Genomic DNA, 18,640 nt, shown 5'->3' with positions numbered 1-18,640 from the left:
AGCTGTATATCCAATCATCATGGGGAATGGTGATTTGGGTAAGCATGTGACATAAAATAGAGTTATGTTACTCAGTTCGGAGTTACAAAGAAGAGAGAGTATGCTCTTTGCTTCGCCGCAAAATTCGTTTGCTGATTTCTTATCTTTTTTCTAAGCTAATGAAATTTACCGATTGATTTTTCTCATTCTTTAACATATTTTAATGTTTATTATATATAAGTAAACATCAAATTTAAAGTAGGCGATCAATTCATTCTTTAAAGCAAAAAGAGTACTACTAGGTGTCTTCTTTCACTGATTTCATTGGTACAGTTTCCATCTCTTTCTTATATTTATTCCTCATGTCTAGTTCCTTAAGTCTACCTATTTATGAGTCTTTGAAGTCCTTAAAATTTTAAGAAAAATTACTGTGTGTTGTGTGTGTGTGTAGAGAACGACTCAGTGAATTCATCAGAAAGTCGAAGTCATTATCTAAGTTCCTTCAAGTTTTCTTGAATACGAAATTCTCTTCTTCTTTATAGTTAACAGAAGGAGATACTCGGTAAAAGAAAAGGAAATGTTGTTGCCTCCATAACGTGCTGTCATTCCCAACCTATATTTTTTGAAGAAGAAAGGGGGGAAGATCACTGGATTTGTTTTATTACTTGGAGCCCTAAACATTAGTGACTGGAGGTTTTCTCATCCTTCTTCTAACTGTAGGAGGGAAGGAGAATTCTGAATTTTCCATTTTAAAGGCAAAACCTACTAATTTCAAGCACATACAAAGATGCCGTTACATAAGTATCAGTCTTTTTGCTAGGAACTGCTTCAGTAAATAGTTTCTCTACAAATTGCTGAAAGAAATTTCTTATTGTGGTACTTACTTTTTGTGGTAATAATTCATTCTACATCTTGTGTTCTTTTCCCCACATTATTACATAAGTTTAGATGACCCTTATAATATGAGGCTTATAATTAAATTAAAATTGCATAATTTCTTGATGGAAGAATTGAAATGGAAACTTACTTTTCAATGTATGTTCATCTGAATCTTCCAGATGCCATAGGCTGTGCATGCACTATGAATTCACACAGAAAACTAAATATTAAAAAAATTGTGATAGCATAAAAGTTTAACAATCATAACTATGTAAAATTTAAAAACCCAATCCATTTAAAGTTTAGCAATATTAGGTGATAAAATCTAGTACCATTGCCTAATTAAATTTTTGTGAAGAAAGTCTTAAGGAGACCTTACTCCAGGAATTTCACTATGAAAATGAATTAGGCTTATAAAATAGCTTCAAGATGAATAATCCTTATATTCATTCAATATGATTATGTACTATACATATATAAGCATACATATAAAATTAAGAAAAATATGGATGTATTTACAAGGAGGATTGCACATTCTAATTACTTCAGAAAATAATGACCTATAGAAAGTATTTGAAACATTATAAAAAAGGAAATTTGAATAATTTACATATCTAGAGAGAGAGAACAGAATTCTAGCAAAAATAAGAGTTAAGTTTGTTTGATACCAAAGTGACATTTAATAGAATTTCATTCCACTTCATTTCCAACTAAAATATCCACAAATGGTAATTGAATTTGAAATATGAACGCACTACACAATTAGAGAAATCTAAAATCATTATCGTTAGAGAGTAGTGTTTTCTTTTTCAGTCATCTATAACAGAAGTACTGCATATCTCAGTACTTGAGTGGGTGGGTGTAGTAACGGCTTAGGACTCTGAGCGCCGCTGTTCACCAACTCTAAGAAAAGCTCAGTCAGCGCTCCGTCTGGATATTAGGATCTGCAACTACACAAAGCCGCTCGGATCCCACAAACCGACTCCGGGGCTGCAACATAACTCAGCCTCTTAGCCTGAGGCACTACGGGTTTCTCCTGAGGGAAAAGATCACCATAATCTGCAGGAGGAAAACAGAACCTAAGGAATCAGCGTTCACAGAAATTATTCTGAAAAAAATCTTTAGTGAAGCAACAATGGCCGCTCCAACGAATCGCCTGCACCACAGAAGACTGGTCCTGTTGTGCCTTTTCCTGGGGAGGCTGTGGGAGACCGGGGCTAGCCAGATCCGCTACTCGGTACCTGAAGAGACAGAAGAAGGCTATATCGTGGGGAATATCTCCAAGGACCTGGGGCTGGAGCTCCGCGAGCTGGCGGAGCGGGGAGTCCGCATCGTCTCCAGAGGTAGGACGCAGCTCTTTGCTCTGAACCCGCGAAGCGGCAGCTTGGTCACCGCGGGCAGGATAGACCGGGAGGAGCTCTGCGCTCAGAGCGCGCGGTGTCTGGTGAACTTTAAAGTCCTGGTTGAAGACAGGGTGCAGCTTCACGGAATAGAAATAGAAGTAACTGATATCAACGATAATAATCCGAAATTCCAGGTCGAAAATCTAGAAGTAAAAATTAACGAAATTGCTTTGCCCGGAACACGTTATCCACTCCCAGGGGCTGTTGACCCCGATGTGGGCTTGAATTCCCTGCAGAGCTATCAGCTCAGCCCCAATCACCACTTCTCCCTGGACGTGCAAACTAGAGACGACGGAACTATAAGCCCAGAGCTGGTGCTGGAGAGCGCCCTGGACCGCGAGGAGGAGGCTGCTCACCGTCTGGTCCTCGTCGCCTCCGATGGAGGCGAACCGCGTCGCTCCAGCACAGTGCACATCCGAGTGACAGTGTTGGATACAAACGACAATGCCCCGGTTTTTGCTCAACCGATTTACCGAGTGAAAGTCCCAGAGAACGTGCCCCCGGGCACCCGGCTGCTTACTGTAAGCGCTAGCGACCCGGATGAGGGAACCAACGGAGAAGTGGCTTATAAATTCTGGAAAATTAGTGAAAAACAATCTCCGTTATTCCATCTTAATGAAAATACTGGCGAAATATCAACAGCAAAGAGTTTAGATTATGAAGAATGTGCATTTTATGACATGGAAATACAGGCTGAAGATGTGGGGGCACTTCTGGGACGGACCAAAGTGCTCATTTCAGTGGAAGATGTCAACGATAACAGACCCGAAGTGACCATTACATCTTTATTTAGTCCAGTGAGGGAAGATGCTCCCCAAGGAACAGTAATCCTTCTTTTCAATGCACATGACCGAGACTCTGGGAAGAATGGCCAAGTTGTTTGTTCCATCAAGGAGATTCTACCTTTTCAATTAGAAAAGTCAGTAGAAGATTATTATAGGTTGTTGACAGTCCGAAATCTTGACCGAGAAAAAACCTCTGAATATAACATCACAGTGACCGCAACAGACAGAGGAACACCATCCCTGTCCACGGAAATTCACATCACCCTACACGTGATCGACGTCAACGACAATCCACCCTCCTTCTCTCAAACCTCCTATTCAGTCTATCTCCCTGAGAACAACCTTAGAGGCACCTCCATCTTCTCGGTGACAGCCCACGACCCCGACAGCAATGAGAACGCTCGGGTTGTTTACTCCTTAGCCGAAGACACCATCCAAGGGACACCTCTCTCCTCCTATGTCTCCATCAACTCCAACACTGGTGTGCTATACGCACTGCGCTCCTTCGACTACGAGCAATTTCGTGATCTTCAAATGCAGGTGAGGGCAAGCGACAGCGGGGACCCACCTCTCAGCAGCAACGTGTCACTGAGCTTGTTTGTGCTGGACCAGAACGACAATGTGCCAGAAATCCTGTACCCCATGCTTCCCACCGATGGCTCCACGGGTGTAGAGCTGGCACCCCGCTCTGCAGAGCCTGGCTACCTGGTGACCAAGGTGGTGGCTGTGGACAGAGACTCAGGCCAGAACGCCTGGCTGTCCTACCGCCTCCTCAAGGCCAGCGATCCAGGACTCTTCACGGTGGGGCTGCACACGGGCGAGGTGCGCACAGCGAGGGCCCTGCTGGACAGAGACGCGCTCAAGCAGAGCTTGGTGGTGGCGGTCCAGGACCATGGCCAGCCCCCTCTCTCTGCCACCGTTTCCCTCACCGTGGCCGTGGCTGACAGCATCCCCGACGTCCTCGCTGAAATAGGCAGCCTTGAGTCTCCCGCCAGCCCTGACGACTCAGGCCTCACTCTCTACCTGGTGGTGGCGGTGGCCACGGTCTCCTGTGTCTTCCTCGCCTTTGTCATTGTGCTGCTGGCGCTCAGGCTGAGGCGCTGGCACACGTCGCATCTGCTCCGGGCTTCAGGAGGCGGGTTAGCGGGTGTGCCTACGTCTCACTTTGTGGGCGTAGACGGGGTGCGAGCTTTCCTGCAGACCTATTCCCACGAGGTCTCGCTCACAGCGGACTCGAGGAGGAGTCACGTGATCTTCCCGCAGCCCAACTACGCGGACACGCTCATCAGCCAGGAGAGCTGTGAGAAAAGCGAGCCTTTGTGCGCTTCAGATGATTCCAGGTTTCCTATAGAAGACACCCCTTTGGTTCCAGTGAGTTCAATTTTTCCTTTACTTTTAAAAAAATTTGGTTTTCTATTTAAGTGTTTGCACTTTAGAATAAGTTGATATTAACATATTTCTCACCATACGTTTAAATTTTCACTGGGCCTAATTTTTGCTCTAACATATATAGGAGGCATTTATTGGTTACATCGTTGTTATAATTTTTGCTTTCTCATAATGATTAACCTAAGGTCAGTGGAAACCTTCCTCTTGGGACTGCTCTCATTATCAGGCATTGGGCATGGCTCTTTGGGTGAGGTTGCTTCAGCGGTTACCATGGTTCACTACTAATTCTTAGGACTGGTTTCCATTCCTGAAATTTGTTACTATTGTTATCTCCAATGGCCCCATTGTGAAATTCTTACTCTAAAAACATTTCTGCAGCCGATGCTATTTTTGTAAAGGTAAATTAATAAGAAATGCATTCTTCTTATAAAAACAACTGAAAGCCCAGACTCAGTACTTCTTTACTGTTTCTGTGACAGGACAACACCCCTTAGAGGTGACGTGTTTCCATTCACATGTTTGTAGAGGTTGTTTGCATTTAAAGATCATTTCGGAGGATAATTCAAACTTCAAATATCATCCATTTCCAAATCCTAGAAAAGGATGCTTTATTCTTTTAATAGTGAAAAACTTTAACATCATTTATTCTCATCCTCAGAGCTGTTGATTTCCTAACACTATAATATCAGATTATTAATAATTTGAAACCTCCTATAGTTTATGCTTGCTGAAGAGGGGTTTCTTAGACTGGACCCTGTGAGAAGACAAAACATAGGAAATAAAAGTTATTCTTCAACTGTTTTTTATGGCTCAATCCTCCAACTTTTGAGGCTAGAAGTAAATCTGGTTATGGGAGATGGTTTAGGAAAATATTCTCAGGAACTGCTATGGAGATTCTAAGAATATTTTACTGGCTTTTAGACATAAGGAAAAGAATAATGTATTATGTAATGTGATTTTTTTTTTTTTTTGCGGTACGCGGGCCTCTCACTGCTGTGGCCTCTCCCGTTGCGGAGCACAGGCTCCGGACACGCAGGCTCAGCGGCCATGGCTCACGGGCCTAGCCGCTCCGCGGCATGTGGGATCTTCCCGGACAGGGGCACGAACCCGTGTCCTCTGCATCGGCAGGCGGACTCTCAACCACTGCGCCACCAGGGAAGCCCTGTAATGTGATTTTAACACAATGTTATTTCAAGTAATAAATGGCATTGTAGGAGACTTTGAAAATAAGCTTTGAAATTGACTCAAAGTTCTATTCTGAACATGCTGAATATGAGGGCTAACATGTCTGGAAATCCATTATGACATACAGACATTATAATTATTTCAAATACTCTTTATTCCTAAGCTAGTAGGAAAAAAGTAAAGCATCCTTCAGGGTCATATTTTTAACCATGCAGTAGGGAAACTGTCAGTTAAAGTTTCTGTCTTGGGGAGTAACCTTTAGTACTTAGTATACATAAATATTAAAATATGGTTAATTTGGAAAAATGTAATAACAGATATTGACGAAGGCTTGTATGTCATGGTAGGTAACTACTAGTCTCTTCCATAAAAATGTCACTTGCCTTTAAAAACAGAACACAAGGCTCTTTGGATCAATGACTGGGCAGACTGGAAAATGCTGTTCCAGTTTTCTTAAATGAGGCAGGACTTTTGCATCGGTAACAGATTATATAATATAATAGGCTTAAGGATAAAATTCTTCCTCATCTTCGTGTCTTGTCTTTAACGAAGAGTTATTAAAATATCTTGGATTTGCTTCAATATAATAAGGGAATGAAATAAAGAGTAAACAAAGATGACCTTGTGTTGATCATAGTTGTAGTTGGGTGATGGGTATATGAAGGTTCAATAATAATGCTCCCTACTTTTGTATAAGTTTGAAATTTTACACAATAAATTTCTTGAAAAACTAAGTATGCAGACATCTGCCGTATACGCTGTTAAAACTGGAATTTGGGGCAATTACATAACTATACATATATATAATTACATAACTATATATATATGTATATGTGTGTGTATATACATACACATTCTGGAGAGAAATTGTATTCAAGACGAAAATGTCAGACTGCGGTTTCACATGAGGCCTCAGGGCGCCGCTGTCGGCCAGTGCAGGGCAAGCGCTGACGCTAGGGATTCCTCAGCCTCCAGTCTGGGATTTCCTGCGCAGCCACCAACACAGAGAGAGGGAAACCTGCTCACGCACTCAGGCTCCTGGCCGGGCAGGCTCTGCCCAGCACAAACGGATTCCCGGCTCCGCCTGTCCTGGGCCGAAAGCTCTTCCAGTGACGCCGTGGATTGCATTTTCTTTGGCTTTCCGGAAAGACTGGGACCCAGCGAGAACTAGAGCGCGCAATGGGAGGGAGCTGCACGCAGAGACGTCCGGCCGGCCGGCGGCAGGTACTGTTTCCCTTCCTGCTGCCTTTGTTCTACCCCGCGCTCTGCGAGCAGATCCGCTACTCCATTCCCGAGGAGCTGGCCAAGGGCTCTGTGGTAGGGAATCTCGCTAAGGATCTAGGGCTCAGTGTCCTGGATGTGTCGGCTCGAAAGCTGCGAGTTAGCGCGGAGAAGCTGCTTTTCAACGTAGACGCGGAGAGTGGGGACTTACTTGTGAAGGACCGAATAGACCGCGAGCAGATATGTAAAGAGAGAAGAAGATGTGAATTGCAGTTGGAGGCCGTGGTGGAAAATCCTTTAAATATTTTTCATGTCATTGTGGTTGTTGAGGATATTAATGACCATGCTCCTCAATTCGATAAAAAGGAAATACATTTAGAAATTTTTGAATCTGTATCTTCAGGTACACGAATATCCCTTGACCCTGCCACTGACCCTGATATAAACACGAACTCAGTTAAAGATTATCAGATAAGTCCTAACCCTTATTTCTCATTAATGGTTCGAGTTAATTCCGATGGTAGCAAGTACCCAGAGTTATCTTTGGAGAAACCCCTAGACCGGGAAAAGCAGCGGTCCCATAGCTTGATATTGACTGCCTTGGATGGAGGGGGCCCGCCACGAAGTGCCACCGCTCAGATAGAAATCTCTGTCAAGGACACCAATGATAATCCCCCGGTGTTCAGCAAAGACGAATATAGAATCAGCATTAGTGAAAATCTACCCCCTGGGTCCTCCGTGTTGCTGGTGACAGCCACTGACCAGGATGAGGGGGCCAATGCTGAAATACACTACTACTTCAGGAGCACTGCTCAGAGTACAAGGCACATGTTCTCACTGGATGAGAAAACAGGCATGATTAAGAATAACCAGTCACTGGATTTTGAGGATATAGAAAGATACACCATGGAAGTGGAAGCAAAGGACGGAGGTGGTCTCTCTACCCAATGTAAAGTAATCATAGATATCCTGGATGAAAACGACAACAGTCCAGAAATAATCATCACTTCTCTCTCTGATGAGATTTTGGAGGGTTCTCTTCCAGGAATGGTTGTTGCCCTCTTCAAAACACGGGACCGGGATTCCGGAGAAAATGGAGAAGTCACCTGTCATATAGGAAGAGATGTTCCTTTCAAGATTTATTCTTCTTCTAATAATTACTACAAGCTGGTGACAGATGGGGCCCTAGACCGAGAGCAGACTCTGGAATACAGCGTCACCATCACAGCCACTGACAGGGGAAAGCCCCCCCTCTCCAGCAGCACTACCATCACTCTGCACATAACGGACATCAACGACAACGCTCCTGTTTTCCACCAAGCCTTCTACGTGGTCCACGTGGCAGAAAACAACCCGCCCGGCAACTCCATCGCCCAAGTTAGCGCTTCAGATCCAGACTTGGGGCCCAACGGCCACATCTCCTACTCCATCCTGGCCAGCGACCTGGAGCCGCGCGCGCTGTCGTCCTACGTGTCCGTGAGCGCACAGAGCGGCGTGGTGTTCGCGCAGCGCGCCTTCGACCACGAGCAGCTGCGCGCCTTCGAGCTGACGCTGCAGGCCCGCGATCACGGCTCGCCCGCGCTCAGCGCCAACGTGAGCCTGCGCGTGCTGGTGGGCGACCTCAACGACAACGCGCCCAGGGTGCTGTACCCGGCGCTGGGGCCCGACGGCTCGGCGCTCTTCGACACGGTGCCGCGCGCCGCGCAGCCCGGCTACCTGGTCACCAAGGTGGTGGCGGTGGACGCCGACTCTGGACACAACGCCTGGCTGTCCTACCACGTGCTGCAGGCCAGCGAGCCCGGACTCTTCAGCGTGGGGCTGCGCACGGGCGAGGTGCGCACTGCGCGGGCCCTGGGCGACAGGGACGCGGCCCGCCAGCGCCTGCTGGTTGCTGTGCGCGATGGGGGACAGCCGCCCCTCTCGGCCACCGCCACGCTGCTCCTGGTTTTCGCGGACAGCCTGCAGGAGGCGCTGCCGGACCTCAGTGACCACTCTGAGCCCACTGACCCCCAAGCTGAGCTGCAGTTTTACTTAGTGGTGGCCTTGGCCTTGATCTCGGTGCTCTTCCTCCTGGCAGTGATTCTGGCGGTCGCCGTACACCTTCGACACTCCTCCAGCCCCGCTGCCTGGGGCTGCTTTCAGCCTGGTGTCTGTGTCAAGTCTGGCCCCGTGGTTCCCCCCAACTACAGTGAAGGAACTTTACCTTATTCCTACAATCTGTGCGTTGCCCATACTGGAAAGACAGAGTTTAATTTCCTAAGATGTAGTGATCCTTTGCATTCCACTCAAGACATAGTTTGTGGTGATTCTCCTGGGGCCTTAATTCCACTTCAGAGTGGGAATGATTTGACTTCACATCCTGAGACCCTAACACCGGTGAGTTTCTTTTTTTTTTTTGTCTTCTGTAACATTCTACTAGTTTTTTCAAATTTGGGGCATACTCTTTCACTCTTACATCTAGAATCATATTTAGAAAATACATAGGTAATCACTGTCTTGTCTTCTCAATGTTCAGTTTTTGCTGAGTACATTTTCAAGACTTTTGTGGTTCATAAATTGCTCTATAATTCAGAAAGAATGTCACTAAATTGGAGATATCTTGTCAAGCTTAGATTAGCAAAACAGAGGCTGTGGTCTTGGCTTCTTACCAAATAAATAAATAAATAAATTTAAATGAATAAATAATAACCTATTCAAATCTGCTGAGATTTAAGTTGAAATTTCCATACCCTATTTATGTCTTTTTTAAAATTTAATAATATTAGCTACTCATTAAATATCCCAGCAGGTGCTCATTTCAAAGAAACATGTAGTGCAAATGATCTTGTATGTGCATTTGGGTATCTTCATTTATTTTAACAATTTTTAAAACTGTAAGCACTTGAGGGGGCATGGTGAGCGGATCCATGAATTCCTGAAATTGCATGTAAAGTTACAGATGTATGCATTTTTCTTGGTAGAGGAGTCAACACTTTGATTCCATTGCCAGGTTTCCTATGGGCCCAAAATCTTAATACTAACTACCCTAGAGGAATTTTTCTCTTCAAGTTTTGGTCCTTCTGGCTTTCCTTTTACTTTTCTTGGTGCTCAAATTGTACTCTTTCCCAACCCTTTTTTCTCTACATTGCAAGATAAGGAATTTTCAAGAAAGCCAATGAAATGCTATTGTGTTCTGTGCTCAATCTCTGTCTCTGATTGTCTGATATACAATCTTTGAAGACAAAAGGTAAAATCTTTGAAGAGTTCTATACTTGGGGGCATAGGGACATAAACGTTTCTGAACCACCTGTTCTCTCTGCATGAAAGAACTCAACCTCCAAACTCCTCATCTTTGAGGAAAGAACTACTACTGGGTTGGTGGGGATGTACAACTGAAGATGTGTACACCACTTTACTTTGGGCTTCCATACAACATGCAAAGAAGAGATTATTTATATAGGCATCAACGCCCTGGTGAAAACAGGTCATTTGACATAAATACGTATTTTTCAAAAACCTACATCACTATTTCTAACTCCGTTTTTTAAAATTGTAGCACTTGTATTTCTCTTCCCACTGCAATACAGACATGTTCCTTTTAGTTTGTGATTACCAGCTCAACTCATTTAAATAGGTCAAGTTAACTTCTAATAATATATGCCTGTAATAAAAATATATATTTTCAAAAAATTCATTGAGGCTCAGTAAAACTATTTTAGAAAAACTTGAAAACTTTTTACACAATCTTAATGCTAAACAAATATAATTAATTAGTTGATTGATCAATCTAAAATTTAAAAATTCTAAGTGAAATTTTAAGGGGTATATCTCATAGTCTCTGTATAAGTGTCTACTAAACACAGTTGGACCATTTAAATCAGAATTTCAAATAAAATTGTAAGAATTTTCTGAATATAGCTAGAAGCTCATAGGAAAGAAAGTAAGCATTACTTACCTTTTAAAGTGGATATATTTCTATTGGAAAAATTAGTGTTGCAAATATATATTCAATCAACTATTATCATTTAATAGTTTGAGGTACTTTTATTCCACCGAGTAAGAAAACTACAAATAGTAGTTGATTTAAGGATGTCAGTTGAGGAACCAAAGAAGTAATGTAAAATAAAATAAAATATACAACAAAAAATAGAGTAGCGTTTGTTTTCTATTGCATACACAGTGGGTGCAGTAACTTCTGAGGACTCTGAGCGCCGCTGTTCACCCATTAGGAGAGAACCGCAGCCAGCGCTCAATCCGGATTCTCAGGACTCCCAACTACACAAAGCTCCACAGTTCCTGCAAACAGGCTCCAGGGATGCAGCGAAACTCACTCCAGAATTTAAGGTGCGCAGGCTGCAGAGACTCCCTGCTGCCAGAGAAAGAAAAAGGACCCAGCCAAAACACACAGCGTGCCCAGTGAGGACTTAGCGAGAATTCCGTCACCAGACAACAATGGCCGCTCAAAGGAATAGCTCCGACCGCAGCGCGCTGGTCCAGCTCTGCCTTTTCCTCTGTATGCCGTGGCAGGCCGAAGCTCGGCAGATCCGCTACTCCGTTCCCGAGGAGTTAGAGAAAGGCTCTTTTGTGGGCAGCATCTCCAAAGACCTGGAGCTGGAGCCCCGGGAGCTGGCGGAGCGCGGAGTCCGCATCGTCTCCAGAGGTAGGACGCAGCTCTTTGCTCTGAATCCGCGAAGCGGCAGCTTGGTCACCGCGGGCAGGATAGACCGGGAGGAGCTCTGCGCTCAGAGCGCGCGGTGTCTGGTGAGTTTTAATATTCTTGTGGAAGATAGGGTGAAACTTTTCGGAGTAGAAATAGAAGTAACTGATATCAACGATAATGCACCAAAATTCCAAGCAGAAAATTTAGATGTAAAAATTAATGAAAACGTAGCTCCAGGAACGCGTTTTCCTCTCCCGGAAGCTGTTGATCCGGATGTGGGCGTGAACTCCCTACAGAGCTACCAGCTCAGCTTCAATAAGCACTTCTCCCTAGCAGTTCAAAGCCGTGTCAATGGCGTTAAGTACCCAGAGCTGGTGCTAGAGCACGCCCTGGATCGCGAGGAAGAGGCAATGCACCATCTGGTCCTAACTGCCGTCGACGGGGGTGACCCTCTCCGATCTGGCACTGTCCTCATCAGTGTGACTGTTTTCGATACAAATGACAATGCTCCAGTCTTCAGTTTGTCCGAATACCGAGTGAGTGTTCCCGAGAACTTGCCTGTGGGCGCACAGCTGTTGACAGTCACCGCCACTGACAGGGATGAAGGTGCCAATGGAGAAGTGACATATTCATTCCGAAAATTACCTGATACACAACTGTTGAAATTCCAACTAAACAAAAATACGGGAGAAATAAAACTATCAGAAAATCTAGATTATGAAGAAACAGGTTTCTATGAAATAGAAATACAAGCTGAAGATGGAGGGGCATATCTTGCAACTTCTAAAGTGTTGATTACAGTAGAAGATGTAAATGACAACAGCCCAGAGGTGACGATCACATCTCTGTTTAGTCCCCTGATGGAAGATTCACCTCTGGGGACTGTTATAGCTCTTTTAAACGTGCATGATCTGGACTCCGGGCAGAATGGGCAGGTCACCTGTTCTATATTGGGGAATCTACCATTTAAGTTAGAAAAATCCATTGACAGTTATTATAGATTGGTGACACACAAAGTTCTTGACAGGGAACAGGTATCTTCTTACAATATCACAGTAAGAGCCACAGATGGAGGAAGTCCACCCCTATCCACGGAAATTCACTTCACCCTGCAAGTGGCAGATATCAATGACAACCCACCCACCTTCTCTCACATCTCCTACTTTACCTATATCCCAGAGAACAATCCCAGAGGTGCCTCTATCTTCTCAATGACTGCACTGGACCCAGACAGTGAAGAAAATGCTCGGGTTATTTACTCCCTGGCTGAAGACACTATCCAAGGGGCACCTCTATCCTCCTACGTCTCCATCAATTCTGACACAGGAGTACTGTATGCACTGCGATCCTTCGACTTTGAGCAGTTTCATGACCTGCAGATGCAGGTGACAGCCACTGACAGTGGGGACCCACCGCTCAGCAGCAACGTGTTACTGAACATATTCGTGCTGGACCAGAATGACAATGCGCCTGAAATCCTGTACCCCGCCCTCCCCACCGATGGTTCCACTGGCGTGGAGCTGGCACCCCGCTCTGCAGAGCCTGGCTACCTGGTGACCAAGGTGGTGGCTGTGGACAGAGACTCAGGTCAGAATGCCTGGCTGTCCTACCGCCTGCTCAAGGCCAGCGAGCCGGGACTCTTCGCGGTGGGGCTGCACACGGGTGAGGTGCGCACAGCGAGGGCCCTGCTGGACAGAGACGCGCTCAAGCAGAGCCTGGTGGTGGCGGTCCAGGACCACGGCCAGCCCCCTCTCTCTGCCACCGTCACGCTCACCGTAGCTGTGGCTGATAGCATCCCGGATGTCCTGGCTGATCTGGGCAGCTTGGAGGTCCCGCACGCCTCTGATGCTTCAGGCCTCACGTTGTATCTGGTGGTGGCGGTGGCCGCGGTTTCCTGTGTCTTCCTCGCCTTTGTCATTGTGCTGCTGGCGCTCAAGCTGAGGCGCTGGCACACGTCGCGTGTGCTCCGGGCTTCTGGAGGCGGATTGGCAGGCTTACCAGCCTCTCACTTTGTGGGCGTGGACGGGGTGCGGACTTTCCTGCAGACTTATTCCCACGAGGTCTCGCTCACCTCGGACTCGCGGAAGAGTCACGTGATCTTCCCGCAGCCCAGTTATGCAGACGCGCTCATCAGCCAGGAGAGCTGTGAGAAAAAGGATCCTCAGTCTTTGTTAGATGATTCGAAGTTTCCTATAGAAGATACCCCTTTGGTGCCAGTGAGTTCTATTTTTGTTCCTTTTCTATCCTTTAAAAATGATGGTTGGTTTTACTTTTAGGTTTGCAGCATGTTGGTGGAAACTTAATTTTTTCACTTTTCCCTCCATTTCAATGACATTTGCTTCTTGCTGAAACATTGAAGAGTAGAACTTGATGGTTATTAAGGCTGATTTGTTTTTACTTTCTGGTAACTATTCACCTAATCCCATGAAGGTTTATTGTAATAGGCTGTTATGAGTAGCTTCACGGAGTCTTGTATTTTATAGTTTTGTTACTGACAGTTCCTAAGAGAGGACTTTCATACAGAAGTGTCTTGTCAATTTGTGGGCTCTCCCGGTGGCTACATGTTGAAATCCTAGCCCCTTAGACAACCCTACCTCTTGCTTTGAAGGCAGGTCTGGTAAGAATAGGTAAATGTCAGAAACAAGTGCATTAGCCTCACTGGAAATCCTACCCATTTTCAATAATATTCTATTAACAATTCATAACAATACAATGTGTGCTTAAATTTTTTCAAGTGTAATCATACCTGGTAACACTGCAGCGTCCATTTTGCCTGTGATTCCAATTTCATACTGTCATGTGGGAGACATACCATTTATTTATTTATTTTGGCTAAGTTGGGTCTTCGTTGCTTTGCGCAGGCTTTTCTCTAGTTGTGAGCGGGGGCTACTCTTCGTTGTGGTGCGCGGGCTTCTCATTGCGGTGGCTTCTCTTGTTGCAGAGCACAGGCTCTAGGCGCCCAGGCTTCAGTAGTTGTGGCGCTCGGGCTCTGTAGTGTGGCTCACTGGCTCTAGAGTGCAGGCTCAGTAGTTGTGGTGCACTGGGCTTAGTTGCTCCATGGCATGTGGGATCTTCCCGGACCAGGGATTGAACCGTGTTCTCTGCATTGGCAGGCAGATTCTTAACCACTGCACCACCAGGGAAGTCCCAGAAGACATACCATTTGAATTTTACTTTCCTTGCTCAATAGGGATTCCAGAGAGCCTGTAGAAACAAATTTGGGGTTCTGTTCTCTCTGTACTTTTTGTTAAATTTTCCAGTTTCTAAGGATGAAAAAAAATATATATATATAATTTGGGGAGATAGAGTGGTACATGTTCCCAAGTACAGGGGCAAACATGTGTGCCAAAAGCATTTCAGTGACTCTTTATATAGAGAAAGAAATGTCCACCTGAAACTCTGCAAACTCTGAAATTTAAAGTCAAAATAAACTTAAAGTCAAGAAAGAGATGTCATTTCTGTATGAGATCGGAATACAAGCAGAGAAGTACATAGAATTATAAACAGATGGTCAGTGGAGTTACTGATGAGCCCATTTAGTTAAGTGAAGTTAGTGATGTATTTGGTTTGATCTCTTATAATTTATTACTAATATTCTTCTAAACTAATATGGTAGCATAAAGTCAAATCATGTCCTAATGTGTTTCAAAATATTTATGAGACCATGACTTTTTTCATGTCATTCAACTTTTGTTCAAGGATATGTCTGTGGAAGGACAGCATAGTTATTATCTTTAGAGTCATAGTTATTAACTTTTATTTTTTAACTTTTAAATCATTGAAACTGTCATTTAAAATTTCTGACCATGAGAGTCAAAATTAGTATGCATCTATTTCAAATAATTCTATTATTTTGAAAAACATAGGTTAAAAAAACTGCTCTTTTGGCATGGTAACTATTGTAAGCAAATATGTTAAAATATAATTATTTAAAAGCAATATAGGACACCTTAGATGATTGTAATGAATATGACAGTGTTTGTATTCTGTTTCCTAAATATGGGGGGATGGATTAATACTTTTCTAGCCAAATATAAGCCTGGATTGAAGACCAAAAAAAAAAAGTTTTTGCTTATCTTTAGTACTTTCTTTTGTGGATGATTAGTCTTAAAAGCAGCAACAGTGATTGCCTCTGGATGGAAGAACTGGATAGCAGTAGGCAATGGAATAGGAGACCTACTTTTCACTCTACATTCCTTTGTGCCTTTTAGATTTTGAAAGAAATATTTCTACCTATTCAAAATATATGTAAAATTTTAACATATAAAATATATAATAGTTTTGGCCATGTGAAAAAAAGGTTTCATGATGAAAACGGAGTCACCGAGGAATAAGATTCAACTATTTTAGCGGCGGTCATCCTGCGTTTAAAGAAAAAGACTTCCTTAAATAGAGCAGAGAAAAACTAAGCTGCCGTTCCACACGGAGCCTCTGGGCGCCGCTGTCGGCCAGTGCAGGGCAAGCCTAGTAGACGCCCGGGATTCCTCAGCCTGTAGCCAGGGATTTCCAGAGCAGCCACCAACACAGAGAGAAGGAAACCCGCTTACACGCTGGGGCTCCTGGCCGCGCAGACTCTCCCCAGCACAAACGGATTTCCAGCCCCAAGCCTGGGGGCTCCGCCTGTCCTGGGCCAAATGCGTTACCAGTGCGCCAGTGTACACTTTCTCCAACTATAAATCCTGGGACCCAGCGAGAACTAGAGCGCGCAATGGGAGGGAGCTGCACGCAGAGACGTCCGGCCGGCCGGCGGCAGGTACTGTTTCCCTTCCTGCTGCCTTTGTTCTACCCCGCGCTCTGCGAGCAGATCCGCTACTCCATTCCCGAGGAGCTGGCCAAGGGCTCTGTGGTAGGGAATCTCGCTAAGGATCTAGGGCTCAGTGTCCTGGATGTGTCGGCTCGAAAGCTGCGAGTTAGCGCGGAGAAGCTGCTTTTCAACGTAGACGCGGAGAGTGGGGACTTACTTGTGAAGGACCGAATAGACCGTGAGCAGATATGTAAAGAGAGAAGAAGATGTGAATTGGAGTTGGAGGCCGTGGTGGAAAATCCTTTAAATATTTTTCATATCATTGTGGTTGTTGAGGATATTAATGACCATGCTCCTCAATTCCATAAGGATGAAATAAACTTAGAAATCAGTGAATCTGTCAGTCTAGGGACGGGAACAATTCTTGAGTCTGCAAAAGATCCTGATATTAATATGAATTCACTGAGCAAATACCAACTAAGTCCTAATGAGTATTTCTCGTTAGCGGTGAAAGACAATCCTGAGGGTGGCAAATATCCAGAACTGGTATTGAAGAAGACCCTGGACCGAGAAACGCAGAGCGCTCACCACTTGGTGCTGACAGCCTTAGACAGCGGGGATCCGCCGCGAAGCGGCACTGTTCAGATCCGAATCCTGGTGGTGGATGCCAACGATAATCCCCCTGTGTTCAGCCAAGATGTGTACAAGGTCAGCCTTCGGGAAGATGTGCCCCCAGGTACCTTCGTGCTGAGGGTGAGCGCTACTGATCAAGATGAAGGCGTCAATGCAGAGATCACCTACTCATTCCTTGGTGTGGCTGATACAGCCCGGCACGTGTTCTCTCTGGATTCAGCTACAGGAAACATTATAACTCATCAACCCCTGGATTATGAAGATGTGAAAAGATATGCCATGGATGTAGAAGCAAAGGACCGAGGATCCCTCTCTACACAGTGTAAAGTAATTATAGAAGTTTTAGATGAAAATGACAACAGCCCAGAAATAATTATCACTTCTCTCTCTGATCAGATTTTGGAGGATTCCCGGCCAGGAATGGTTGTAGGTCTCTTCAAAACACGGGACCAGGATTCCAAGGAAAATGGAGAAGTCACATGTATTTTAAGTAGAGACATTCCATTTAAAATTCATTCTTCTTCTAATAATTACTACAAGTTAGTAACAGATGGGGCCCTGGACAGGGAACAGACTCCGGAATACAACGTCACTATCACAGCCACTGACAGGGGCAAGCCCCCGCTCTCCTCCAGCGCTACCATTACCCTACGCATCACCGACGTCAACGACAACGCTCCTGTTTTCCACCAGGCCTCCTACGTAGTGCATTTGGCCGAGAACAACCTGCCTGGAACCTCCATAGCGCAAGTCAGCGCCTCCGACCCCGACCTGGGGCCCAACGGCCACGTCTCCTATTCCATCCTGGCCAGCGATCTGGAGCCGCGCGCGCTGTCATCCTACGTGTCCGTGAACGCACAGAGCGGCGTGGTGTTCGCGCAGCGCGCCTTCGACCACGAGCAGCTGCGCGCCTTCGAGCTGACGCTGCAGGCCCGCGACCACGGCTCGCCCGCGCTCAGCGCCAACGTGAGCCTGCGCGTGCTGGTGGGCGACCTCAACGACAACGCGCCCAGGGTGCTGTACCCGGCGCTGGGGCCCGACGGCTCGGCGCTCTTCGACATGGTGCCGCGCGCCGCGCAGCCCGGCTACCTGGTCACCAAGGTGGTGGCGGTGGACGCCGACTCTGGACACAACGCCTGGCTGTCCTACCACGTGCTGCAGGCCAGCGAGCCCGGACTCTTCAGCGTGGGGCTGCGCACGGGCGAGGTGCGCACGGCGCGGGCCCTGGGCGACAGGGACGCGGCCCGCCAGCGCCTGCTGGTTGCTGTGCGCGACGGGGGACAGCCGCCCCTCTCGGCCACCGCCACGCTGTACCTGGTTTTCGCGGACAGCCTGCAAGAGGCGCTGCCGGACCTCAGTGACCACTCTGAGCCCACTGACCCCCAAGCTGAGCTGCAATTTTACCTGGTGGTGGCCTTGGCCTTGATCTCGGTGCTCTTCCTCCTCGTGGTGATTCTAGCCATTGCCCTGCGCCTTCGATGCTCTTCCAGCCCCAGCGCTGGTGGAGGCTGCTTTGGATCTGTTCTCTGCTCCAAGTCTGGTCCTGAGATTCCTCCCAACTACAGTGATGGAACATTGCCCTATGCCGATAATTTATGTGTGCCTGGGAATCAAACTAATCCGGAATTTAATTTTCTCACATCTGTTGAACATTGTCCTGCCACACAAGATATTCTCAACAAAGATAGCTCTTCAGTGCTATTGGCTAGTGTTTTAACTCTTAGTGTTGAAGCAGATAAGAACACTTTTAAACAGGTAAGTATTTAAAATAATGCTTTTTATA

General features: G+C 45.8%; 1 protein-coding gene and 1 long non-coding RNA gene across 34 annotated transcripts in view; one reads left to right on the top strand and one right to left on the bottom strand.

The window, feature by feature from the left end:
• LOC105748547 (protocadherin gamma-C4) overlaps positions 1-18,640 on the top strand; it is a 179,097-nt gene that overhangs the window by 69,184 nt on the left and 91,273 nt on the right. For 4 of the 33 annotated variants that reach the window (XM_049708654.1, XM_049708655.1, XM_049708653.1 and 1 more), the window contains one exon: positions 13,148-13,696. The exons of 19 other annotated variants lie outside the window; for them this stretch is intronic. In XM_049708654.1, coding sequence (XP_049564611.1) covers positions 13,148-13,696 — 549 coding nt within the window. 10 more of the 33 variants (XM_049708658.1, XM_049708657.1, XM_049708660.1 and 7 more) reach the window with 7 other exon arrangements.
• On the bottom strand, positions 7,880-17,725 carry LOC125964120 (uncharacterized). The gene is made up of 3 exons (XR_007476807.1): positions 17,595-17,725; positions 8,110-8,205; positions 7,880-7,947 (listed from the first exon to the last, which is right to left on the bottom strand). It is a non-coding gene; the product is annotated as an uncharacterized LOC125964120 (long non-coding RNA).

This window comes from Orcinus orca, chromosome 3 (genome assembly GCF_937001465.1).
Source record: "Orcinus orca chromosome 3, mOrcOrc1.1, whole genome shotgun sequence".
Lineage (NCBI taxonomy): Eukaryota > Metazoa > Chordata > Mammalia > Artiodactyla > Delphinidae > Orcinus > Orcinus orca.
The sequence above is the reverse complement of the archived record's forward strand: the minus strand, read 5'-3'. Positions and strand labels throughout refer to the sequence as shown.